This window comes from Falco biarmicus, chromosome 9 (assembly GCF_023638135.1).
Source record: "Falco biarmicus isolate bFalBia1 chromosome 9, bFalBia1.pri, whole genome shotgun sequence".
NCBI lineage: Eukaryota > Metazoa > Chordata > Aves > Falconiformes > Falconidae > Falco > Falco biarmicus.
The window spans coordinates 52,266,639-52,294,072 of NC_079296.1; the positions used below are offsets into that span (position 1 = coordinate 52,266,639).

Consider the following 27,434-nt stretch of genomic DNA (forward strand, 5'->3'; position numbering starts at 1 on the left):
ACATTTTCTACTCGAAACCACATCATTTGGCCACCCAATTTGCCAAGTATAAAAAGAAGGATTATACTGCAGTATCCCATTACTTTAGTCGTTATATTTTCCCCTTCTTGATGTTCAAAGCCTCAGAACACTGTTATAATGGATAATAACAATAAGAGTTAAAAACGTGAAGAAACCATTACATCGAGAAGACATTGTTCTCCTCTCAAAAAAAAATAATTCACTATATTGAGAATTGCTTTTTTAGGAATGACTATTTGAAACTCTCTTATCGCAATTATCTTTGTAAAATGGCTCACGTGAAATGGCTGTTATTCTTCACTTCCCCAGAGATAACCTTTAATACAAGATATCCTAAACACTATTGTAGGACTGCTTGATAGACTGAATCTTGGGATCAGATGATCAAAACCGATTGTAACTCAGCTGCTAAAATCACTGATACAATTAAGCTTTTGCAGCTGTGGGTGTGCAGCCAAAGGCCTCTGACCATCCCAACCAGTACAGAAATCTGGTGTCCCCAGCACTGTGACAGCCATGCAACGCAGCCTGCACGCACCCCTGACCCCAGAAAAATCCCACATAAGGGACATACGGGCTCCTTTCTGACAACATGATCCATGTGTTTTGGCAGTCCATGTACCATGGACCCACGGTGAATGTCTTTTTCAAGTACCTGAGGCACCTTTGATGAGATGCCAAAGGAGGCAACAGCAACCCAACGCACAATTCCTGCTCTACCATCTGACACGTTGCCTTCCCAGCAGTGTGGGCATGACTCTGAGAACCAGATCAGATCAAGAGACTAATCTTACTTAACAAAATATAATAAAACACCCTTCCTCCAATTTTTCTAGAGCTAGATCAACTCTCCTGTGCCAGAAATAGAACAGCCATACAAATATCCTTGAGTACAAGTGGGCACCTGGAACTAGGGACAGCTTAGGAATGAAGGATTCAGATAGGGCAGTTTTAACACAGTATGAGCCTAAAAGCTGCCTCCTAAAACTTCTAAAACCACACCAGTTTTCTTGTCACAATATTCTCTACATGAAAAAAAAATGCCAACGGCACCTGTAGTTTTAGGGGCTGAATTAAGGCCCCTTGGAGGCCCTGCCTGCAAGCCTGCACTGCAAGCACACCCCTAGGGAAAGCAGCAGGTATTTGTGCTGATTTTAAAGACTTGGAAGGACACGGGAGGGAATCAGGGTGCAGAGCTGAGACCTACCAAGCTCCCCCGCAGCTTTGATGTCAATGTTGTCGTAGCCACTGCCTATTCGAACAATGACCCTTAAGGCCTTGAACTTCTCTAGGTCTTCTCGAGTCAGCGTGATGGTGTGGTACATCATCGCCCCAACAGCTTCATTTAATACCTGGAACAGAATAGAGACATTAAGAGCCACCACGACACCCAGAGGGGAAAGCTACAGCTCCCGAATCAGAACATCAGTGAATTGTACATCTGCACTGCTGACCCCAGATTTGACTATCTGACCCAGGCACGGTGCAAGCTGACACTTCAAGGTGTCACTAAAACCGTCAGGGGTGTCACCTACCGACTCCGAGGCCATTCCCTTTGGGAATGGATCGGATAGGTATCTGAAAATTATGATGTTATGTCTGAGAAGACAAGACAAAGGAAAACCAAGCCTGTCGCTCACCCAGACCCTTTTCCAGGTGGTTATCTGCTAATCCTTCTACTTCCAACCCTTTAAAAAGGAATTAGGTTTTATGGCAGTATCTATTGGTTTTGGACATGACTCTGTGTCACTTGCAACTCCCTGACCTTCTTTTGCATGTTGGAAGCTCAAGTACCTGTCACACTGTTCACATTAGCCTTTTCTGTATGTTTTCCAGAGTACCTAAGAAGATCTGCGTGAGGCTTTGCAGTCACATAAGGCTGTACTTCGTCCCCTTCAATGAAGATTCAAACCTCTATTAGTGCTCACCACAAGCTACCTCAGTGCTCTGGAAACCCAAGACCTATGTAAATTCTCCAAGACTGGCTCACCTATCATCTATTAATGTCGCACAAACCCCTCCATCCTCCTTCCCCCACATTCAGTAGTTGAAGCACTGCAAAGCTCAGCAGTGATGCTATTTGTCGTTCTCTTCCCTCGATTCTGGAAGCGATTTCTGATAACTTCAAACCTCACTGGGATTATCTAAATGTGCACAAAGAATACTTTTAAAAGCAAGCAGTTGAGCTTCCAAGCAGAAACACCGATCCACACTGCACATATCTGCCTACATGCTGCCCCAACCTCACTTACTCCTTGCTGGGGAGAAATGAGCTGCTGGAGGTGCAGCCAGCACCCGAGGAGACCCAACAGCAGTGTGGGATGGTGTTAGCAAAGCCAGAGCAACTGTGCCGCACCCTGGGGAAGCGCAGAGTGTTGTCACTCCTGCACTGAGCAAGCGGACTTCCAAAAAAAATGAGAAACATTAATAATACTGATGTAAAAAACCTGACGCACAGAGATAAGGTGACTTTTTTTGTGTCTCCCCCCCCCCCCCCCCCCCCCCCAATAACATCTGGCTTCTAAAACAGCCTCGATGAATTTTAATTTGCAGCGACTTCTGTTGATGTTATCTGCTGATTGACTCGAAGTGCAGCTGGGTACACATTTTGCTCAAGAACTGGAAGAGAAGGCTGGAGCACACCGGCTCCCAGCCCGGCCCCCCCATGCCCTCGCAGCGCACGTTACCTTCTCGTGAATCTCCTGAGTTGATTGTGCGTCACAGAATGCAACCGTCGCCAAGTCCTTCAGAATGGGCATCTCCACCGTACAGTCCCTCCCGTCCAGCAGTGCCACCAGGGGCCGGGGGTGCATGGGGCCGTTCATGATTTGAGGGCGAATACCTGCAAGCAGAAGGAGCGCAGTTTTTACACCGGCAGCAGTCGGAAGGTTCCCCTGGAGCAGCCGTACCTGCGTGTGTTCCTGTGTCAGGTGAGGGGCAGCAGTACCTGGTTTTGGGTTGTACAACAAATTTCAGGGGATGATGGCAACACAGTGCAAAGCTTAGCACAAGGTCCAGATTCCTCTCTGGGAGTAGGGCTGCGGTTTTGCCCTGGCTGGAGAGAAAACGCAGCAAGGCTTGCTCCCAGGACAGGGATGGATGACCCCATTTCAGCCACTGGTGACTTTATGGGGGTGTATCCCCACTCTGCCGATCCTCACCGACACAGGCCACCTTTCAATCAAACCATGTACACCAGAGCTGCTGGCCTCTTAAACCGTTTTGTTTAGCACCTTAGGAGTGAACCCCAAGCCAGCAGTCATTTTTACCCCTCCCTGCCTGCAGGAGGGCCAAGGTTTTGTTCCACAGATGTACACTGGCACTTGGTCTGTTTTTTTAAGGAATGACTTTACCATTTTGACCACCTCAGAAAGACAAGTCCAAACAGATATCCACTAAAAAAAAAAAAAAAAAGGATTACTGGAAAACCACACAAAAAGCAGGACAAAGAAGATCTCTTTAGCATATAGGCTTATATTCTATTACCAGCTACCAAAAGGCTTCAAGGTGGGAACAGTGAAGCTCAGCTTACTTTGTAAAACCAAACCTGGTCTCTCCCCATATCCCGCAGGATGCTCCGGGATGTGCGGCTGGAGCCAGTGTGAAGGACCGTGTATAACAGGATGGCATGGCCGCAGACCCTGCTCAGCCATGGCAGCAAGTGCTCTCATGCCAGTGCAGGACACCGCTCCTCTCCCACTTACACACACCTCGCCACGGGCTGCTCCCTTGAAACTATTTGTATTCCAGGGTCCGTTGAGCTGTGCTGCATTTTTCTCATTTCACATTCACATGTTCTCCAGGCTGAGGTGAGGAAAGGAAAGATCACCACCAAGGGCTGCAGAAGGCCGGGTTTTATATCCTATTTATTGCTCTGCCAGGGATTAACCAGTTCACAGAATCACAGAGTGGTCAGGGTTGGAAGGTACCTCTGGAGATCATCTAGTCTGACCCCCTGCTAAAGCACGTTCACCTAGAGCAGGTCGCACAGAATCGCATTCATTTCTGGACAAGCCACTTAGAAATTTCTGTACCTCCCTTTACCACTCAAAAGGGCATTTACTACATTAGGACCGTACAAAATATCTCAATTAACTTTTTTGGCTACCCAGGTGGTTTCTGGGAAAAAACATAGGTGCAGGGAGCTGGGGCTCTAGGCACAAAGTATTTTATTTCTGCTGCTGCCACCATGAGATGACCCAGCCTGAAGGGTCTGGGTTGGAACCTTCACACCGTGCGTAAGCAGCCCCAGCATCGCCTCTCTCCTTACCAACCCCCTTCTGCACGGGAACCTTCCAGGGCTACCAGCCAACATCTGTCTCACCTTTAAGCACAGTGGTTGTGTGATCCTTTTATTGAGGGGCTAACAGGCACAGTAAATGCCTTCACTCCCTCTGGATTGGTGTTTTCCCCTGCCACACTACATCACCAGTATCACCACATACTCGCAGTGAAGCTGCTGATGCTGGTGAGCTGGGCAAGCACAGGGCTTGACTGAGGAAAACTGCCAAGTTGTTTTGGGGTATTTTGCAGGGGTCAAACATTGCATGTGGAGTATTACAGAACAAATGCTTCTGCCTGTGGCACTGTTTGAGTAAGTGGGACTAAAGCCGAGAGCGGGAGGCTCCTTCACTGGCCCTTGTGCGCAGGGCTGGGTACTGCTCCAGCCCTCTGGAATGCGGTCAACCCCAGGAATCCTGTCACTGCAGCCCCATGTGCCAGAGAAGTGACAATGAGATAAAGAAACTAATGAGAAGAGCAATGCACTGATTTCTTTTTTCTTTTTTTTTTTTTTTTTTTTTAAGGCAAAATTAAATGTGCCTTTTTGTCCAGATTGCTGTCACATAAAGTATTAGCAAGATCTCCACCAGCTGATGCGTATGTGACAGACACAGGCGCTACAGGCCAAAGCGATGCCTCCTAGACTGTGCTGGCACCAAGAGCATCACCCTGGGGAGGTATCTGTACTGCTGCATCATAAAACTCGGAATAGCACATAGTTACATATATTTTACATGAGAAAAAATGACCCCATGGAAACAGGCAGGTTTAATGCAGTGGGTTTAACGGCTCTCCATTCCTATTTTATTGAATCTGCTTTAAGAAATGAAGAAACAACCAACCCAGCAGACCTGACTGAAGATTTTCAGCATTACACGTGAACATTTTTGGAATAGGTCCTCCTCTCTGTCTTTCCTACCAAGCTCTCCATTAGCATGTACTGGAAGCAATGCGTTTTGTTTGCATGCATTTCATCCAGATGGAAGTGCAACTGTGTCAGTAGGCAGGGTAGAGCGCCGAGACGATTTGGATAACTGAAAGAAGCTTGCCATAAGCAGATAAGCAAGAATAAAAACATGTACAAATCTCAGAGCGCTTACACAATCCTTGTGTGAAGCACTATACTGCAGCTAGATTATTTTCTCAGGTTAACAAGTGAGTGAATTATAACACTGACTTAAACGCTTACTAACATGTATGATCTCCAAGGCTTAGAGCATCACCTACCAGCCTCACGCTGCAACTGTAAATAACAAGGAATCGGATGCAGCAGCAAGGTGGCCGTGGCAGTCCCTGCTTCGGTGGCCACTATCCCTGTCCCCACACCACCCAGCATCTGGACAAGCTGAGCTCTTGAGCTTGGTGCTCACCAGGGACCAGGACCAGCCTCAGGCAGAGCAGCAGCACACGGAGGCTGGTGGTGGCTGCCTGCAAGCACGGCACATGGAAAATGAAACCACGGGTTAGCTGAAACTTTGACATTTAATCTGAGCCCCAAAATAACGGTTTTATTATGCAGCCATTATATAAGCTTCTTTGAAAGTCAAACGAAACACGGCTTTTTTTTTTTTTTTTTTTTTGAAACAGCATCTGTGTCTTTGCCCAGGATTAGGGATGTAATTGTGCATGATGACACAGGCTTCTTAGGCATTTCACCCTCACCCGCACACAGAAGTGCAGTTGCCGAGGTTGAATGCTGGCTGGAAAGAGCGAGGTAGCCAGAGGAACGTCTCTCCCTTCTCCTACTTCAATGAGGGAATTTACTTCAGCTTGACAAGGAAAGTTTTGAAGCACATCAGTATGAGATGAAGTGCATAATGTATGGAAATTAGGTTTTAATAAAAACCACTGACAGATTTGCAACTTAAACTGTGGTATATAGTCCTCACCTGCCTTTCCACCACCCTGCACCTATTCTTCACCATCCTACCTCTGGCATAAACACATTCAAACCAAAACATGTGGGCTGACAAAACCAAGCTAAACTCAGCCCGCTTTTCTTTTTACCCAAGCTCATACAGCATGTTTGTTCTGCGTGCGACTGCTTCATTAAGAACGAGGTATGCCATGGATCAGAAAGTAATTAAACAGCCAGACACCTCCCCTAAATTCTGATAAAACACTGCAGCCATTAACCCCTTCACTCTGCCACGCACTGCAAAACCAGGGGGCTGCCTCCGCCGAGGGGTACGATGCTGTGCAATCCAAGACCATCGCTGCCCGCCCCCCACAGGCAGCAGAACCAGCGGGGGGGGGGGGGGGGGGAGGGGGCGGCGCAGGCAGGAGAGGCAGCAGACCATCTCTCCTTGGGGCTGGGGTGGGATCAGCTCTCCCTCCCAACCGCCTCACAAATTTGGCGGCTCCACCGCCATCTGAAGCTGGTTTTGCCAACAAACCCCCAGCCATTCTTGCAAAGTCATGGCAAGTATTGTTCCGATATGTTTGGGGTTTTTTTAGGCGTTTTCAGCTGCCCGCGGACCCTCATGAGCATTGCGGGGAGAGCTTGCTAAGGAAGAGGGAGAGGAGGAAGGGTTCATGGAAGAAAAAAAAAGAAAGGTTTTGCAGTCACGCTGAGAACTCAAACTCCACCCCGGCTCACAGGCAGCTCCGCTTGTTGCACGCAGCCCCGCGTATAAAGTGCTTTTGTTTCATTTTTAATACACAAAGCCTGCTTGTCCTCTTCTGCCGCTCCTCCCCTTTGCCACCCACTTGTATCCGATCCCAATGGCACCCCTGCCAAGAGAATTAGGGAGTGCTCCTTGGTAAATGGCAGCCTTTGTGTGACCGCAAGACGGCTGGTACTATCTCACAGAAACAAAAGCAGAAGCCATTTGCCTAATTCTTATTAATCTCAGTTGCCTACGCCACGCAGCAATAAAAAAAAAAAATAAAAAAAATAAAAAAGGCTTTAAACATGTTCACTTGCAGTATATAAAAGTGCATCAAGAAGCGATCCTGACACTCGCCTGAATTACCCGTTCACAACAAAGTAGCTACAGTTTTACAGTCAACTACACACTTTATTAAACAAACAGAAAAGAAACAGGAAATTTCCCCTTGCCTGGAAAATGTTGCCTCCACATTCTTCTTCTTATTAAAAACCACACATGGCAGTGGAGGAGGAGGGAGGGAGGAGGAGGAGGGGGGGGAACCCACACACGATAAAATACTACCACTTTTCAGTGCGTTGCCTCTCCTTTCGTCTACGAGGGGGTATCTTCAAACAAGCAATCCCACGGCCCACAGCTGCAACATCTCAAGACAAATGTCTCTTTGAACACGGAGGGAAAAGAAAAGGCTTTTGTCCTGAGCCACAGAAGAATAGTCTGAAATTGCGAGAGGAGTTACAGTCACCTCTGCGCGGCTCCCAACTCTTCAGAGCACTCCCTCCAGACTTTGCTGAAGCTTTTAACTAATCGTAGTTCTTTCCCAGCCCTTGAATAAAATCATGTGAGTGCCAGCCAAAAAATCTTATGCTATGCACACTAAAGGGTTTGTATATGTCACAGTTGCTTTTTCCCCTTCCACTCCCCTCCTCCTATTGACTTGCACATACAGCGGGTTTTTTTTTTTTTTGGAGTTGTCTCAAATGGATTTAATCTGTGCCACGCTGCGTTTTATGTTTGTTTGGGTTTTTTTGTGTGGTTTTTTTTAACTTAAAAATGAAACATGCCTTTCCATGCAGAGTATATTGAACAAGGCTCCAGAAACAGGCTGATAGCCTTTAGCAGCAGCAGCAGCAGCACGAAAACAAACACAAAGCACTGGGGGAAAGCAGGGCTGTGCTGATCTCATCTAGCACCCAGAAACGAAGGGCCAAATTCTTTCTTGGTGTCCACACCAACTGCTTTTCAGCATCAGAAATCCCACTCGCTTGCTGGCAAGATTCACATCTTCTTAGAGATGCCCATCTCATCCTGACCAGTTTGTCCCAAACAGGTAAAAGCAGCCCTGTATCATTGTCATCCCAGTCCCACGCTCCTGGGAAGGGCTGCTGCGGGACAGGGTGAAGGAGGGGAGGTTGTACCTGTGCAATGCCCCATCCCCAGGGCACACAGTGGCTCACGGCTTGGAGCAGCTGGTTTTTTCTCTTTCTAGTCGCCATCACCATTGCCAGTGGCAGCAACAGCTGGAGACAATCCTCATCCAAGAAAAAAAATCTGCATCTCGCTCCCGCTTAATAGTGTTAGTGCTGCATCTTACCATTTGTCATTCCCTGGCTAGAGAGCAGTGCAAGTTAGTTAACAGAAGGATCTAGGTGGCCTTTCTGCAAACTACCCCAGATCCATCAAACTGATTTTCAGTCATGGAAGCCAAAGCTGAACCAGAGCACTGCCACTGCACCAGTGGTACCGACTACAGTTCTTCAGCTGGGAGAAATGCAGTCCCTGGGGAAATCTGTCAGCAGCAAGGTTAGCCTGTGCAAACCTGTGTTTCTCCATCACCAGTTCACCACCATCCCACTGGTTCAAACAGCATCATCCTTCCCCTCTGCAGACTGGGGGTCTGGACCACCCAGAGCTGGTCCCAGGGAAACACTCACGACAAATGGGCAGCAGTTCATAGGCACGTGCAGGCCTCTAACAGACAAGGGTCCTGCTGACCCTGTTGGATGCTTATGGATGCCCAGGAAGGTCCTGGAATTAGAGGATGGGATCAGGAATAGGAAGAACAAATGTTTGTTACCTGAAGCTGATGCTGACTTGTAATATAAACATTAAGAGACCTGTCAGCCCCCCTAAAATCCAGTCTCCGAGTACAAGACAAGGGGAATTAGGCACATTTTTCTCTTGAACTTACATTACCATTGCTTGAGCACTTCAAATTTTCTGCAGATCACTGTCCTATCCATCACCCCTCCATTACAAGGCAGAAAGCCGGGGTCTCCCAGTGCCTTTCTGAGGTGGCTCGGGGTCCCCACTCCCTGTTGGCTCTGGGCCATACTCTCCGTGGGCTGTAAACCAGCGCTGATCCTGCTTCAGGGGTGTGTGGAGGGGAAGCCCGTGGGAAGGCATCTCTGTGGGTCACAGGTAAGACATGGGGTGGGGATTTCAAGCTGTAGCAGAAAGGTGTAAGCAAGTTGTGAAGGTGCCATCAAAGAAGTGCTGAAGGAAGGTTTCTTGTGAGGATGGGGATGTTTTTGCAAAGCACTGTGATGCTGCAGGACCGAGAGGACCACCCTCCCCTACTGCAGTGTACTCACACGTGATGCTCTTTCTTTCACTTAACCTTTCCTGTTAATAAATGCTTCTCATAATAAATGCATATGCAAAAATGAAATACAGTCTTATCTTGCAGTCAGGGGAAAGAAAGAAACAAACAGATATTTATTGTTATTTGTAATTGTAAATACTCTGGAGGCACTTGGCACTGTACAGACAGAAGCCACACAAATACACAGCCAGTTTATAAAGTGACATCAAGTATCTTTTTTATAAACAATCAAGGCATGCTTTTTTTTTTTTCTTTTAAGCCAGGATCCTACCAAGGAAAGACTGAAAAATCTTCTCATTTAGAGAAGACCTGGGTGTTTGAACCCATGTCCATAATGCAGCTGGAGCTGAGGGGCTCCACGCTTGCAGCCAGGGCTGCCATGGGGAAGGAGGATGATGGCAAAGCAGAGGCGACTTCCAGCCCACTGTGAAAACCCACAGGACCACGGCCACCACCCCCAGCAAGGGAAATCACACTTCAGAGAAACTCCCAAGCCCCAGAAAGATGGGCAAAAAGGCAGGAAGGCTCATCCTTCCCTGTGAAGGGCAGGGTCCCTGCTAGAGAAGGAAAAACTCATACCTGCCATGGGGAAGAGCCTGGGCAAACTCTTGACCTCTCCGGCATGTTTCCTCCCATCAGCACACAAGCGTAAATGGCTTTTTTCCAGTTCCCTTTTCAGATAACTTTTCAGGGCTTCCTTTAAGAATGTATTTTTAAAAATGCATCGGAAATTCCCATATAAAACAATGTCCTTACTAGGTGATACAAACACTGTAATCACAGTCCCCAGCTGAACTACAGAAGCAGACAGCAACCACAAAAAAATCCTCAGTAAAAATACAGGGAGTATATATATACATGGCATTTTCTTACTCTTATTTGAATATCTGTAGATACACACACCAGAAACAGAGATACCTCTTCACCTCCTTTTGCGTACCCCCATTAAAGCACCGAGATAGGCATAAGATGCCACAGGGATGCAGTCTTGGGTCAGGAAAGCCAAACACAAACTTTGCAAAACTCTGGAGCACTCTCCATCTACAAAATAATCTCTGGACTGAATTAAATCTCATCCAGGAGCTCTCTAGATACAGCCACAAGTATAGAAACTGCTGGAATATAATAAAAAAAGTAACAGAATAGTACTATGTAGCCTCTGCTGTATACCTGCCTTACCAAATCATCGGTGTTTTGGTTATTCCCAGGCTGCTAGGTTGGTAAATCTGGGTCTACAAACGCCAGCCTGTGACCTTCTGCCCCAGCTCACAGGAGGGTTAACAGGAGCGACTTCAAGAGGAGCTAAGCAAGGCCTTAGGGTGACACTCGTAACGGCCATGCAACACGACAGGAGACAGAGGGTGCCCGAGAACCCTTGAACCCGAGAACCTTGGGGGACCCCAAGAAGCAGGAGTGCAGAGATGGGATGAATGGATGGGATGGCGAGTCTGGGGAGGCAGTGGGAGCTGCCAGGGCACGTGAGAGAGATGGCAGAGCAGATGGGAGAGGCCATATGGGGTGGTGAGGGATGCTACCAAGAAAGCTAAAAGAAGCACCTGAGAGAAAAAATGCTTGCTCAAAGGAGCTCCGTTTCTTGTATTCCTTTTGTTTTTTGAGAGGGATAGGAAAAGAAAGGGAAAAACCCAGTTAGGCTTTGTACTGTGGTTATGATTCAGACACCATATGGACTCTCAAACTGTCCCACTGCCCAGGGCTGAGCTTTGCAGCTGCTATTAAAACCATTATGGAGAAGGCAGCAAAAACCTCAACAAATTCTCCTCGAACATGCTCCATTACCAAACCCAGTGCTGAAAACAAACTGTATTTGTAGTGCTTAGTGGATGGCTTTCTTGATATTATCCAGAAACCCGAAAAAAATACTCTCTCTCCAGTGTGGTCACTTCAGCTGCAGTATATACTCTTTACGTTTCATATGCGTGATGTTCATCTCTGAGACACACATTCCAGCCATATGGCATCATGCGGGAGGGATGACATCCCAACACCAGCTCTCCTTTGGGTCCCTCCCTATTCTCTTTATCCATTTATCTTTTCCCTTCTATCGAAATGGAAACAACCTACATTGTTGTTTCCTACAACCTACAGCAGTAAAAAAACCAAATGAGCTCCTCCAGGAAACGGACAGCATTCATTGTTGTTTTTTTTTTTAAAAAAAAAATTAAATAAACCCGAGGAGAACGATGCTGATGCTTTACATGAGGGTGTAGGGGAGAGCCGCTGATATTAGCCATCTGGGCAGGAGGCTGCTTGGACTTCAAATCACCCCAAGCAATTCAGAGGCTGTAAAGACATTTTGGAAGATGAGATGTAAAAATCAAAGCTAAAGATGAGCCTGCCGACCAGCACAGACAGACAGCCCTGGCAGTGGGACAGCCTGACACACCTGAGGCCACCTGAGACCAGCACCAGGGCTGCTGACAACACACCAGCACTGCAGGATGCAAGCTGAGTTTTATCACATAGAGGGACAACTGACAGCCCTGTGGTTTAGACTGGACATTTCCTTTGAATGAAAAAAAACCAAAAAAAACCCCAAACAAAACAAAACAAAAAAAAGGTAATCCATCAAAGCAAGCACCTAGATTCAGCTTTTAGGAAGCAATGGGCTCAATCACATGAGCTCTCTGTGTGCCACCAGCACCTTTTAAACTTGTGTTTGCACATTGATAGCCAGTGATTCTGAGTGGAAAGCAAAAGGTTGCATTGTGAGATACTTGCAGGAATTAAATTACACTGGCGTTAAGCACTGACATTAGTCTTTCCCATTATGCTGGACAAAAAGTGCTACCAATCTTTTAGGCAAGATATACATAGGGCTTTCTACATGCTGCTCTGCTTTGCTGCTGGAGGTTTTCTGTAGATCTCAGGAGAAGGTCAAGATGGCATCAGGAGCTTCTGTGCTGGGGAGGACAGTGGTTGCCATTCACTGTTGGCTTACAGTGGTCCCTGTAACTGATGCTCCTACTGCCCAGATGAGCAAGCTAGAGAGACAGGGCTGCTTTGCTGGGGCAGGAGCCTGGGCAGCCTTTTGAAAGATAAATCCTCATCTCCACATCCACCTGCTGTCATCTCAAGTCATTTGTTCACAGTAAGAAGGGATATCAACCCACCAAAGATCCAACCCAGGCTTTACCTAACGCTCTTTCCACAAGGGCAATGTGGGAGCCTTCAGTCAGAGCCCAGCTCGACTTTAAAACCCTCCTCAAACCAACCTCTGGCCAAGTGCAAAGCGCCCAAAAGGGCTGGCAGCTGCCTCCACTCCTACAAATGCTGCGGGATCGGCTGCGGGCTGCAGCAGGAGCTGTGACCACCCAGGGAGCACCCAAGGCCCTGGCCTGGGTGAAGGATGGATCCAATATTAAAATCCACCTGGACACCTCCAGTGCCTTCACTGAAAGCGATAAAAAGTGCAAAGCCTTCAAGCCACAAGCAGTGAGTGATGCCATTTGCAGTGACGTGCACCAGCGGAAAGAGAAGGATGTGGGTTGTCCCTGAGCTCTGTGAGCCACACAGCTCCCGGGGGCTTTTCCATAGCTTGAGTGACGCTTGCTAGCTACCAAAGGAAAAAAGACTGAGAGCTCACTCCATAACCCCCAGGTCTTGCCAAGGCCTCATCCCTTGTAAGACCTATTAAAATAGCTCCTGGGCGTTTGCCAAGTGCACAAGCCCAGCTGGAACCGTCTGTTCAGCGACCCCATTGCAAGGTCATCCCTTCTGGAGACCGAAAAAGCCACTGTTCAACCTACGATGTGTAACGTTTCTGCTGAGGGCTTTGGACCTTAGATAACTTTCTCCCTTCCTATTGCTGCTCCTGGCCACGTCCCCATTCTCAGATCCCCAGCCCTCTTTCACAGTGAAGATCAAACGAAGGAAACTTCTGCGTGGAAAGGAAGCCCAACCACCACCACATTTCCAGCTTTTCTGCAGCACATTCACAGCCAGTACAAGGCTCTCGCTTTTTTTTTTGTCCTAGTTTTTTATGTCTCTTTTTTTCCATTTCTTTCCCCATCCCAGCCTGTACCCGGAGCCCCCCCCGTACTCTCCCATCACTCTGAGGAATTTGAGACCAATTCTGCTTAGTGCAGAAAGGATGGCAAAATGGAAATATATGAGCAAGGGGATAACCCTGGAAGGTCCTGGGAGGTGCTGAATGCCTGCAAATCCCACTCATTTCCCTAAGATAAACACTCTCACTTCCCTGTAGCACAGGATCATAACTAAGCGAGAAAAAAAACCCTAAATACTCACACTCAAAAGCACTTAACTACAACCTACTTGCTATTAAAGTTGATTTACTTTTACAATGAATGCTTTACAAGCGTATCGTAGGATTTTATCACAGTAACACTAAAAAAAAGAAAAAAAAAAGGCACACGTTGAATTCCTGTTGATATATAAAGCAGCCTAGAAACGTAAAAACACAGCAAACAAAACTTTGGGCTCAGCAGCGACCACCAAAACCCACCAGCTCTCCGAGGATTAACAAACAAAGTCTGTTCTCTGCTACTTCTGCAGCTGCAGGCATGTCCCCAGCCCGGGCGGCAGGTCCCCCGGCATGCTCCCCAAGGGCAGGGTGCTCATTCCCGAGTACCCCAGCTCCTGGCCCTTCTGCTCTCACCCAGGGAACTCACTGAGACACCAGGAAACCCACCACGGTTGAGGTCAACCCTCAAGCGCATATTTCAGCTTAGCATGTATTTCAGCGTGTGCTGTCCTTAACAGAAGCGCTTCCTTGGACTGGGCTGACATCCCCTCGAGGTGCATTATTAATTATTTGCCAGCCAAGAAGGTGCACTGCCATGGGAGATGAAGAAGAGGATTGCACCACACAGCACAGCCAAATGAGAACTGATTTTTTTATCCTTCAGAGGAACAGTTTACAGAGGGAGGCTACCTTGTGGGTCCTCCCAGCTACAGAGAGTAAGTAAGCGAAGCAGCTCACCTGGGAGCATCGTCCCCTGGGCACCCCAGCCCCGCAGCCCTGCCTGCATCCCAGCCGCTCTGCCGGGGCATGGCCCTGCAGGCAACGGCAGCGCTGGGGGCACAACCAGCTGGCTCCGACCTGCCCCTTCGCTTATACTTTCTGAAGCTGAATACAGAACCCCAGTATTTGCTGGGTTTTTTTACTACATCTTGGAAAAGACTGGTTCTACCTCAGGCAGGATTGACTGGCTGTGACTGCATTAAGAAGACAGAGCTCGGTATGTAATGTCCTAGGGAAAGTATTGAAAAGAAACTCACTCCTGCTTCAACCCACATTCCTTAACTAAAACCTTTTATTATTTTTAATATTGTTGTAAAGCTGTCTCCCCAGATACATCAGTAAAATGAAGAAGGATCCCACATTGTGCTTGCAGCCACCTTCCCAGAGGAGCATACTCTCCTGGAGAGTTCAACAGAAATGGGGTGATGTGGGGCCTGGCAGCATCTGCCACCCTGATGTCTTCTCTCTGAGACACCTGCAAGGCTGCCTCACTCAGCTGTAAAAAAAAAACAAACCAACAAAAAAACCAACCCATGACCACCCCCAAGAAACCTCAATGTCTTTATCCAACTTCTCTGAAAAAAGATTTTAGAGATGCCACACAATACAGCCCTTTTTAGCTATTTGTGCCCTCGAGCCATGCATTAATACAGCTGAGACTAAGCTGGATTGAGGGAATTTTAAATTGGTGTACCGGACAACATAGAAGGTTATGAAAAATAAAAAGATAAAAAAGCACTCTAAAAAGAAAAAAGAAACACTCAACACAGAATGGGATTGTAAGCTGAAAATTTCGTGAGATCAGGGTGAACCAAGACCTCTACTGAAAATATTATTAACAATAGCATCTTATCTCCTGTAACACAGAAACTACACCGATTAATAGCAATACAGCGATTAGTAACAAACTCCCAAATCTTAAAATATTATCATTTTATCACATTTTTTTTTTAGACTGAGGGAAAAAAGTGGTGGTCAGGAGAGAGAACTCTATTTTAAACTCACTCTTTTTAAACCTTCTGACTTTGCACCTTTGTAGAGCCTTATGCTAACAGCATCTTGAAATTGTAAAAGGGTATTTCAGAAAGAAGTAAGAGCATGTATATACACTTAAGACAGACTTCTCAGGTGCACAAAAGAACAAGCTTTGGAGACTGCATGCAGAAATTTTGACGCCATGTATACAGATGTCAGGTCTCTACTACTAAACTTCAAGTCAGGAAAAAAAAAGTCTTCTGCAATTGATTCATGGATATTAAATCTTTCCTAAAATGTCCAAACCAAATTAAACCAAATGAGGTATTTTTTGTGAGTTGCTTTTAAATTCAGTTCTTGCAAATATCCATTAAACCCTTTGAAAATTAAATGAATTTTATTTTTAACGTAATGTGCAATTGTGGAGACCTGAAGAAAAGCGTGTGGTCCCCAAAGCACATGTGTTTTTCTAACTATACAAGTTGGTCTAATAAAAGATATTACGTCTCCCTGCAAACCTCACCTAGCTTCAATTTTCTGGCTGACTAAAGGTAACAGAAAAAGTTTAATGATTAACTTTCAGGTTCTCTATTCTCCCCCTTTATCAGGCTTTTCCTGGCTGCTAGCATCCCTGCCTTCCTGCAAAACACTGCCTGCAGGTCTAGGGGAGGCATGCACCCACCTGCGGGCAGTGCCAGGGACCTCAGCCCAGCCTCCACACACCTCCTCCTGATACATCACCACCTCAACAGCCTTTGGACCCGAACGTGGCTGGAACAACCCAAAACTTCTAAGAAGATCTCAAATAATGTTTGAGATGTGGTTTCTTTTGCGACAGTGGAAGGAAGCTCTAAGTAAGGACCCAGGGTGGAAGCTGTGGCGCCTCCGGCCACTCCACCTCATTCTCCTTGTCCTCTCAAGGCTGTTGGAGGCTGAAACAAACCCCTCCGGAGCTTTCCAGCCAGGCTCGTCTTGGGCCCTGAATGAGCAGCACGCACCACAAACAGGCAAGGGAGCATACCTAATCTTTTTTCTCATCCCTGACCCTGAAAATGTTCTCTTCTTATTAGCGATAATTCACAGCCACACAACTCACATCTTTAATTTGGTGGAACAAGCAATGCCTACCAAACACCATCACTAACTTACTGATACCAGAAGTACCTATTCACCCTGAGACACCACATCTGTCGGCATGAGTGACAACCACCCTGCTGAGGGTTTCTGCATGGGTTTTTTCCTGCGCACCCAGGGTGGGCTCAAGTCAAGGCTAGGTTAAACTCTCATTGTTTTGCAAATCCTACCCTTGTAGCTGCTTCATCTCCACCTTTCCTGCACCAGCTGGAGGACACTCAGCCTGGTCAGCTGCACACAAGCACCTTCTGGTTTATGGAAACCACATTCAATGTCCAAATATTGCACAGTTCCTTGAATAATAGAGCTTACAACCTCCATAATTTATCACCAGTGTTTAAAATAGTATCACTAACCCTCACAAGTAATGACAGATGAAAAATTTATCTAAAAACAAAGCTATTTCAGCTATGATAATCAAGAAAAAATCTTTGCTAATCTGCTACATCTTTGAGCAAAAGAAATACATGCTCCCTGGGTTGCGTACTAAAACAAAAATGAACATTGGCAGAGCAAGCAAAATCATCTACAAATACAAATCAACCTTTTCTCCTTGTGAGCCAGAGCAGCCCAAGGGATAACAGCACGTTCATACTTCTGATGTATTTATACAGCACATTTCATCTTCATTAATCTAGATAACACACTGGCAGATTCATATTTTTCGATTCCAAGAATGATGAGCTATTTGTGTGCTATGGCAGTTCAACACCCACCTCTCCCCTGACCACGTGGGGCCCCGCAGAGGTCTCTGACCGTCACCCTGGAGCACTTCCTACTCCCCCACCGCCTTGGGAAGGGGCTGTAGCACTGCAGCCCTGGCTTGTTCCAGCTCCCAGTAGCCCCTGAAGTTCACTCCACTCATTTGGTCACACGAAGAACCTCGCTGAAGCACAGGGCAGCCCTGTCCTTGCCCTCCCCAGCTCTGATGAACGTCTTTTCTCAAGGGAGCAACCTCAGCAATGCAACAAGAGCTAAAGGAGGATGATCAGGACGCTGGAATAAAGCACGCCCGGCAAGGATCTGTATTTTCTCTCTCTTTTTCATCAGGTGGTATTTTGCTCAATAATCTTCATTCTTAAGGTGTCTTATTTTCTTGTGCATGCAAAAGACAGCTACACTGAAACTCCTGCGGCTGCTGGGAGGCATTTCCTACCGACATCCTGAGCACATTAAGAGACAAATAAAATCCAAACTGTAGAGAAACTGACTGCTCTTGAAACCATGTTAAACTGTAATGGGCTGAAAATGTCTTCATTTTTATGCCTCTTCACTATCACAGAGAAGAAAGTCAGTGCTGATGTAGGTAAGCACAGGCTATAGGTTTATCTAATAATGTATACTGAAGGTAGTGAAAAATATTTCAAATTTGCCTACAGTTATAAAACTGTAAATCACACTGAACGATACCACTGCCATAAGCCGTTTTCCTCTAATGGTTTTCTGTATTTTATTGGTTCAATAAAACTCATCACCTATCAACCTAAGAGCTGTAGTTATATACCCTATGGTTATTCTCAATTAATTGATTTTTTTAGTTCTGAAATTGTGCCACAAATCCACCAGAAGAGTGAGGTATGGCAAAGTGAACCGATCAGATTTCATTTCTTTCTCGGGAAGGAGGTAGGGGAGGGGGGGAAAGGGTGAGTCTTGTACCAAAGTTTCAGAAAGCTGACAAAAACTCCTGCCTTGCAGTAGAAAGCAGTTGGCAAAGACGGATGCTGATGCATCGTACCCCTGTCTACATGTTTATAGATTTGATCACATTATACAGATTACAAAATCTGTATCAAACAAACAGAGTGTGCTGAGAAAACTCCCTGGGATCTTGAAAAAGAAGGCTCCTGCAGCAACAGTATTACACTGTGCCTTTGTCCTAGGGGATCCCAAAGCCCCTCGCACATTAGCTGCCACTGGCACGACATCACCCCGCTGGAATCAAGAGGTGCAGGCTACATGGCCAAGAGGTGAAATAAGACATGGTACTCATCAAGAAACCCAGCTAAACAAGCATTTTACAATTATTTCACACACAAATATGTCTGTGTTTTCATGGTTCATTCCACAAATACCCGAGAGATAAAATGTACAGTACTCCGTGTAATCTATTACTCTAATTAATACCTTTGATAGTACAAAGAAAAATCCAGTATTGGTGAAAAATCCGTAACACATGGCCAGTTGAATTTCTTAAGCGTACTTCAGAATACAGAGGTGGCTTCGTAATTATCCCCAAGCCCCTTTCCATTTAGTAGCATTACTTTCAGCAAGAGTTTTGCCAAGTGTCTCCCTGGTTCTCAGCTCAACAAATGGGTCACCATCCCTGACCTGTTGTCCTCCTTCTGCAAGCACACAAATGCTGGGCCCATTTGTTTCCCTGAAATCCTCTTCCTTCAGAAGGAAAATGGAAGGTGATTCTTCTGTAGAAACTTGTTGGAAGTTGCTCTCAACAGAGAGATCACCTACAAGAAGAGTTTTCTAAACGAGCTATTTTGTTGCTCCTTGCAAGAAGCAGACCTTGAGAGAGGTGCAGATCCCTCTCAATGCCTTGTTCAAGGTCTAGCCAATTGACATGGATGGGCTTCAAGGTATTTTTTTTGTTTGTATGTAATGCAAAGGTCACAATTCTTGAAGGACTTCTCTTCAAGCTCTCATTGAATGAGCGTGATGGATCTTCTGTACCAAACTCAGCCATGCTGCTGTGCTCTCCAGGGGCCCTGCAGGAAGCGTTGGAGAGGACATTGCACAGACACCCACAACAGAAACACGTCTCACCCTCTCCTGCCTCCTTACTTTGCACTGAGCTGGTGAATCACACTTGCTGCCAGCATTAGGTACAGAGCATGCACCAGGACTCCTCCCTGGCATGTGCCTGGATTCAAGCATTCAGTCAACTTCAGACAGCTTTGCTGTTTCGGCCTGTCAGGCACATGAACAAAAAATCAGTTGCTACTTCCTTGCGATTCACATGAGGAGTGCCTGGAGTCAATGGGTTCAGTGTGGGGATCATTCAAACCAGCTGCGGCCAGTGAAAAGAATCCATTCTTCATTCCTGTGACCAGGCTTGCTAGAAAGTAGGGAGCAAATGTTCCACCCAAAATAGTTTTGGTCTGAGCACAAGAGAAGCTATTGGCAACAACAACGTTGAAAGAAAGAATGTCTTAGCACCAGGCTCAGATGCCTTGCAAATGTATTTTGTAGCCTCTACCGCAAATTGTATTCCGTTCTGCCTGTAACAGACTACATGCTTTAACCAGCTCTGGCAGATTGCTGCGTCTCTTTATTTTGGCTAGTAGAGAGCTCCCTTCCGTATGCAACCTATCTGGGATGGAAAGCAGATCTACTGGGATGGAAAGTCCAGTCCCTGCTGAGCACCAGGCCACTATGGCCCTCCACAGCGAAGCCCAGTTGTGCAGGAGTCCTGGGCAAAGGGTGCAAATTGGGCAGCTCCTGGCTGCTCACCCTTCCCTGGAGCCGTGCGGCCAGGCAGAGGCGGGGTGTATTCCCTCGTGCTGGCCACGCAGTGCAGCTCCTACACGATGTGTAAATGTGCTGCGTGCACCCTCCTGCCCCGGCTTCCCGGTCCATCCTGGACTCATGGTGCAGAGCAGGCTCTGAACAAATCCTCCACCATGTTGTACGCTCCCATCACCATCCCTCCATGCACCCAGTTTTAGCAGCACAAGGATGCTCTGAGAGTATTTAAACAAATTTTCTCAAAAAGTTGTAAAGCACCACAGCAACCAGGTGGGAATGGCCAGGTCTTTGCAGTTTATTTTTAAACTACAACAGTTCTGAAAAGCAGAAGGTGCTGATGTTGCTAGGGTCGCAAAGGTAGAGTAGCAGACAGTAGGAGTTCCTACTGGATGAGTGACCAGGCCTGGTCTGAGCTGTTCCTCTGGGTTGACTGGCAAGAGCAATTAATCCTGATGCGGTGCATATGTTCCAAATTTTGTGTACTTCAGAAATGAAATGAGAAAAAACGTTACTGTGCTTTGCTGTGAAATATCAAAAGCCCTGAACTGTGATGCATTAGGATGGCATTGTCTTAAGGAATCTCGTCCAACTCAAGGCTGACAAGAGGAGCTGGCACGCAGACATGAAGAAGTGCCCATATTCTTTCCTCGCACACCCAGGTACTTTTTGCATGGCACAATAACTCATGTGAATATGTCTCCATCCTCTTCATACAGTTACCAGTGCAGCCTGAACTTAGGACAACGCCCATTAACAGAAGATAGAGGAGAGGATAACAACTAAGATAAAAAATATTTGCATTTATTAATATCACAATATAAAGGAAATGATAAACCCCTGCAAGCCGAGTTTCTAATTTGGTCTTAATCTCACTGGGTGTAGCTGCATCAGTGCTGGCTGCCTCTCTGTCTCAGCCCCGGTCTCCTTTCCATTGGTCAGGACAAGCCTCTTCCCAATCACAACAGCTGGCTGGAGCAACCCCCACCTCCTCTTAGTACAACTTTCCCTTAGAGCATGATGACTTCTAAATCCTTTCAGGCTCAAAGCCCAGTAAGCAGTAAAGCCCAGCACAAAGTGATACTTATTTCTCATAACTATTTTTTTTTCATACAAGAATCCAATAGAAAAATAACCTCAGCACTATTTGTCATAGCCAGAGGTGAATTTGAAGCGCTTACGAAGTGAGTATGCTGCACACAGCGATGCTCGGTGCAGCATGCCTGCTTCTTAACAGAGTTAAAGGAAGATCTTGCCCCAAGCCAAAGCTCCTATCTTCCTTCAGCTGTATTAAGAAGTGACTTCAAATCTTTTGGGGAGCTGGAAACTTTGGTGTGGAGAAAGAACTCAATGAACAGCCACAACGGCTGCGGAGTGGTTTCCTTAATTAGAAAGTTGGCTGTGTTTCTCAGGAGGAGGAAAACAATGCTACAGACAGCCAAGGCAAAGAGCAAGTAAAAAGTGTAGCACATGCAGCTCCGAGGGAAACAGAAAGGGGCTCTATCAGCCCCCCCGATCCTCCAAACCACTTGTAATTATTAGGCTGAAAATCAAGCATGGTCCTGCTGCTGAATCAGAGCAGTACAAGATTGTGAATGACTTGGCCTTAATTGATTCATTTTGACAAGGCTCAAAACACTCTCCAGGCAATTTAAGACACCATAAAAATATCAAGGAACTGACAGTTTTTGACCTCAAGATGTCAAATACAGAACTGCTGTCTAGTTTTGACGAGCTGTCACTCTATCCCCTGGACATTCCTACTGCAGCTAAGCATTTCATATCATGAGCTGCTACCACACAACACGGTCCATGAGACTACTGACCTGTTCTCAGAGTATCAGTCAACCCAGCTTCAGCAGCGTCCAGGAATCCCTGGGGATACAGTGGCAGTGGTGGTCTTATCCCTCTGCCCTGCTCTGGTGCTGAGTACAGAGACATCCAGCGCTGTGCGACCAACTGTGAAGAAGCTTGAGACACCCACACCTCAGTGCTCGCACGCTGGCTGGGCTTGCCCGGCTGTCCTGGTGGAGAGCCCGCGTGCTGTTGCAGGAGAACTAGCGAGTCACGTAGCAAATGGAAAACACTAACCGGGAAGGCTGTGTACTTTTTTAAACAGCGGACCAGATCCCATCCTGAAAACACAACAAACTCCCTAAGGACGGACAGTTCGGATCATGCACATCTCTCAAGCGAGCAAGGAGTACATGCCGACAGAGATGGGTAACTGTACCAAAAAGTGAAGAAAACTACAGGTAGACACACTGCAGGCAAACAAACTGCAGCTTTGCCCGGTGCTGGCTGCATGCAGGTCTGTCAAACCGACGAGCACCTGACACCTGCGATCAGAAAGAAGCTGACACCTGTCATGCTGAGATGATTGAGCATCCCGCTATGGAAATTCAAATGGCCGGGGCCAGAACAGCACTCCTGGGGAGGAGGCAGCTGTGCCGTGTTTGGGGAGACCAGCAAGGCAGAAGAGGAAAACACTTGGCTGCAGCAGAAAACCAACATACTGATGCCTCTCCTAAGCACAAGACTGGCCAAGGATAAACACAGTTTGTGGACTGTTTCCAGCGGTGCACTTGAGATGCTCTTACTGTAATTGAACACGAAGCTGTGGCCTCCCAGGGCTGCGCATGCTCCTTGCCATGGCGGGCTGCCACCCCGTGTGACTGAGGACAGGGTGTTTGTGTTTTTCTGCTGCAAATCAGCTGCCAGAATGAAATGAAATGTGGGTGTCTGATTTAAGGGAGGCTGAGGAGCACGGCTGCGGTCTGCAGACAGGTGACTGGAGAGCAATGGCAGCAGGAAGGCTGAGTTTTTGGAGTGTGGATCCAAAAAGAAAATCTCAGAGAACACCCTTGCAATCCCCTTGCATGCAGGAGATGAAAAACAATCATCCCAAACTGGCCAGGGAGAGGTGCAGCTCCTTGGAGGGTCGCTGCCCCAAACACCTCTGCAGCAGGACCATGGCAATCACCCCGGGAGACCTGCAAAATTACCTTACGGCTGACACCCAGGACCTTCGCATGGCTTGATATAAAGCAGCAAAGCACAGGTTAAACACTCTGTTTACGAGAAAATTAATCTTAAACGATGTGGAGTGAAATCTTGGATCTGGGAATCAATTTTTAAAAAAAGCAATTTTAACTTGCTGTTTTGCCAAATTCTGATTGAAAATCATTGCTCAGACCCCAAGGGCTCACAACCCACTTACCAAACACGGCACTGCTGTATTTGGATGGACTTGAGTCAGAGTATTTCTAACAGCATGGAGGGTAGAAGCTAAAGAGAAACAAACAAAGCACGTAACCACACCAGCTTGAGAGAAGTATACAAAAAATCTGAAACACAAACATTCTGTGAATGTTACCAGCAGTGTTCTTACCAAGCCTGGAATACTTTCCTAGAAACTGGCTACCTTTAGGGCACTGTCTGTCCCACTGCAGCATTTTGGCTTAGGCTGCCGATTCCAGTATTCTCCCCTTTCTTCTGCCCTCCTACCTTCTGTCTTCCTCTCCCACTCCTCCAGATATGCTTGCACTGAAGACAAGCTGCTCCCTTTGACTCTGCTGGGCAGTTTCCAGCCCTGCCCATGCTCAGCAGCGCTCGCAACCTGGCTGCTGCCTGGGCTGTCTGTCCAGCATTTTTTGGTACGTACTTCTTGTTCAGTACTGCGGTGCTTTCACTACGTGCCTTATGAACAGATTAATCAACCAAATAGGTAAGAGGCACATTAACTCAACATGTCTAATAACTTCCCAGAGGGGGAGTAAAGGAAGTTGGAGATTCCGCAGGAAACTGTCCTGGTATGCAAAGCATGGCCAGATTCTCCCCATGACAGGGGGCATTGCAGAGAGGAATCATATACCCTTGGCACCTGGTGCAGGCAATCCATGGCTGAACCATAAAACCACCAAAAGCAAGACAGGAATTGCATTGCAAACTGCTTATCTTCTCGATTCCAGCTGCTGCTATGGAGCCTGAGGGCTCTGGGAAGAGTGTGAGAGGCTTTTCAGAAGGAGTTAAAGCAGCACTCTTCCTTACTGGCACCTGACGCCTTTTCCTTCCTGGAGCAAAAGCAGCTCACTTCCCCCCTGGGAGAATGGTGGAGCATCTCCTTTGGCTCTCACTAAGTGCTCTGCAACTTCCCATGCCGTAACCGGTTGCATAACATGAATCTGCGCTGTGCAAAACCTCTCGAGCACCAAGCCTTGTAGGAGCCAATGTTGTTTCTCCCAAACCTTCTGTGAGATCTGCTTTCCATATGTCTCTGCCGACGTGCTTGCCTCCTTCACGACTGTGAAAGACCAGTCTCCCTCTCCGCTGATCCTATCCCTTTCCATGTCTCAGCCCACCTGCCAGTTGCACACAAATGCACGTGGATGGGTATCAAATGGTCCTGTTTGCTTTTCTCAGCACCATTCTTCTCTCCAATGCCACCCCTACTAAGGACATAACACCATAGCTACGTGCTGTCTCCAGCCTCTGCTCACGCAGTCCCACTGCCATTCTGAGGACAGAAGCCACAGTAGGATGGGACTTCCCTTGGCATTTCCTAGGACAAAGCTCACCTACTACTATGAAACAACTACCAAGACAGAAAAAAATCAGTTGCAGAACTAAGCACATGTTACAAATCATACTTACTACCCACTTGCCAAACTCCCTCTTTTCCATGTGCCACCTTAGAAGAACAAGACACTCAAATGGATCTGCTCTGGATTTCTCTTATGAATGTCTCACAGCTGCACATCCTTTACAAGGTGCTATTTACTTACAAAGCACTACCTTCCCCCCTGAGAGATACCTGTCTACAGTGTGGAACTTCTAATACTGAGCCATGGCCAAATTCATTATCTTCACACACTCTTGTCACGTCAATATGACATAATTGCCATTTCTCTTTCTCTTCCTCAACTGCTACCATGATTCGTGTTGCCATTAGCTTTTACAGGTGACCTCCCCTGCTTTACTGTATTCCACAGTGCCACTAATCTTAAAATTATCCCAAAATGCATACTGACAGATATGCCAGTTCTGACATCTTCTGCCACTTCTGAGGATGTTCTTCAAACCCCTCTGTAAAACAGCCAGCTCTGCCCTTCCCACGGGACCTCATCCCTCCTTCTGCAGGGAAGAGCCACTGGTCCTTGCCCATTATTCATGCTTTTGTGGTTGAGCAGCCAAGTAAGCTCCTTCTGTGCCTCCCGTTCTGTGGGTCTTGCAAATCCAGCTCCACTTTTCTGCCATCACAGTGTGTCCCACCTCCTGCTGCTGCAGCATGTCCCATCCCCTCACCTGGAGTCCTCTTCTCCAGGAGAGTCGAGGACTATCCCATGATATCCCACTCACTTCCAGCTAGAAATCCTCTCCTTCATTCTCAGTGATGCAAAAGCCTCAGTTTTTTCCCCTTTCTGCTTTAATGACTTCTAACTCCAAAGCACTACTTCTGTTTCAGGAGACCTGGATGCTCTTTCCAGCCACCTTCCAGCTATCTGTACACTTTTAGATTTCCACACTAATGCTCCAGACTTCACATAGTTCAATCAAGTTTGAAGTCTGTTTTTCCTCTTTGCACAGATACCACTAAGCTGTGCCTAGTGAAGCATGTATGGCAACCCAGCCATTTATAATGGTCAAAAAGCCACAAAAGTTTATAAATTATTTTTGTACAGTGCCCTCTCTACAGCAGAGCACAGTGGCACTGTATCTATGAATCATTTTCATTTTCTGAGTTATTTTTTTCTTGAGAGCATCACAGTGAGCTGGCTGGACTAGCACATTAATAGGAGCAAAGGCCAGCCCGACACATTGCAGTTTTAGGCTGAGCAAACCAAGAATGTGGCATAATCAGCACGGGAACAGAAATATGATTTCATGTAAAACTGAAATATCAGAAATGAAGAACATTGAAGCATTCAACCATACGCAGAACTAAACCACTTTTAAATGGCAAATGTCCAAACCAGAACAATAGTTCTTAACACACTGCCAGTCCTGCACCTCGAAGTCAGGCTGACCATGCAAAAATAACCGAAAACTGAATAGTCAACATCAGTGCCGATCAGTACTACATTTAAAAGCAATTTGAACTTTAATAATTCAACAGAACTTAATTTGCTGGTAATAAGAAAGGTGGAATTAATTCTTTTCCAAAGCATGACGTGGATGGATATCCTATCTCTGTAAGGCACACCCGAATTTGTACCAAGTGCTGGGCGTGCGGCCAAACACACACACGCACGCACGCACACACACACGCACGCACACACGCCTCGGTGTCGTCCAGATCAGGCCCACAAACCACAGGAACAGAGATTAAGCAAGAAATGGTCTAACAGATTTAACATGCAACACCTGAAACCGACCAACATTACTGATATTTATTTTACCCATAAACCCCTCTATCAGAATTTTGTTTCAGAAATTTTCAATTGCAAACTTGCAAGTGTTCAGTGGAATCCCTTTTTATGCCTTGCTTCAGACTGTTAATAACACTCCCAGTGCTAATGACCTAACCCGTGAACATACAGAGGAAAAACAGCACTTCATGAAATATTGATACACACTTCGAAATTTGACAATTATCTCCAGAGCTTCTTGGTAAAATCTGAAAGCAAATAAATAGCAAACATTTCCTGTACTCATTAAAAGACTGAAAAACAGAGAAAGAAACCTACTCATTATCCATTTGACAAATATAACCTATTATTTTTAATAACGCACAGGCATTCAATGCATGGAATTTACAGCTTCTCTTGCTTAAGAAACCATTGGTTTTGTAGATCTAATTTAAAAAAATGCAATAAAAGTAAGTTATGTGGAGCTGGTTCCTTTTGCAGGAGAGGGTAAAAGCCGCCTTCTATTGAAATCAATGACAAAACTACCATTTTTCAGATGGAAGCAAATCTTCATTACTACCCTAACTTGTCCAGAAAGATGTTCTCCAAAAATTAGCAATAGTAACTTTGTTGGCCTTTCTCATGCAAGCTTCAGAAACAGAAAACTGGAGTAAAAAAGCGCTGATGAGCCAAAGCACGTGGCTGCTAGCCCACAACAGAGATCTCTGTATCTTATTTATCATACACCAGTGAGATGATACCCTGGCTTGCCCTCTGGCTGGAGCATGGCATGGGAGATGTCACGCTGCTCCTCTGGATCCTGAGCTTTTAGGATGAATGGCAAATACAGAGGACACCTGCCCCTGCTGAATAAATATGAACCATAAGGGGAAAACTCCCAACGCAGAGTTGCTCTGCATTGCATTATAGTGTAGTCATTGGGAGTGGTATAGGAATTCTGGTTTCTGGACCTTTTAGCCCTG

At 46.4% G+C, this 27,434-nt stretch overlaps 1 protein-coding gene across 1 annotated transcript in view; it reads right to left on the reverse strand.

Moving 5' to 3' along the window:
* CTBP2 (C-terminal binding protein 2) overlaps positions 1 to 27,434 on the reverse strand; it is a 47,657-nt gene that overhangs the window by 10,583 nt on the left and 9,640 nt on the right. Inside the window, 2 exon segments of the mRNA XM_056350754.1 lie at positions 1,229 to 1,373; positions 2,709 to 2,863. Coding sequence (XP_056206729.1) covers positions 1,229 to 1,373; positions 2,709 to 2,863 — 300 coding nt within the window.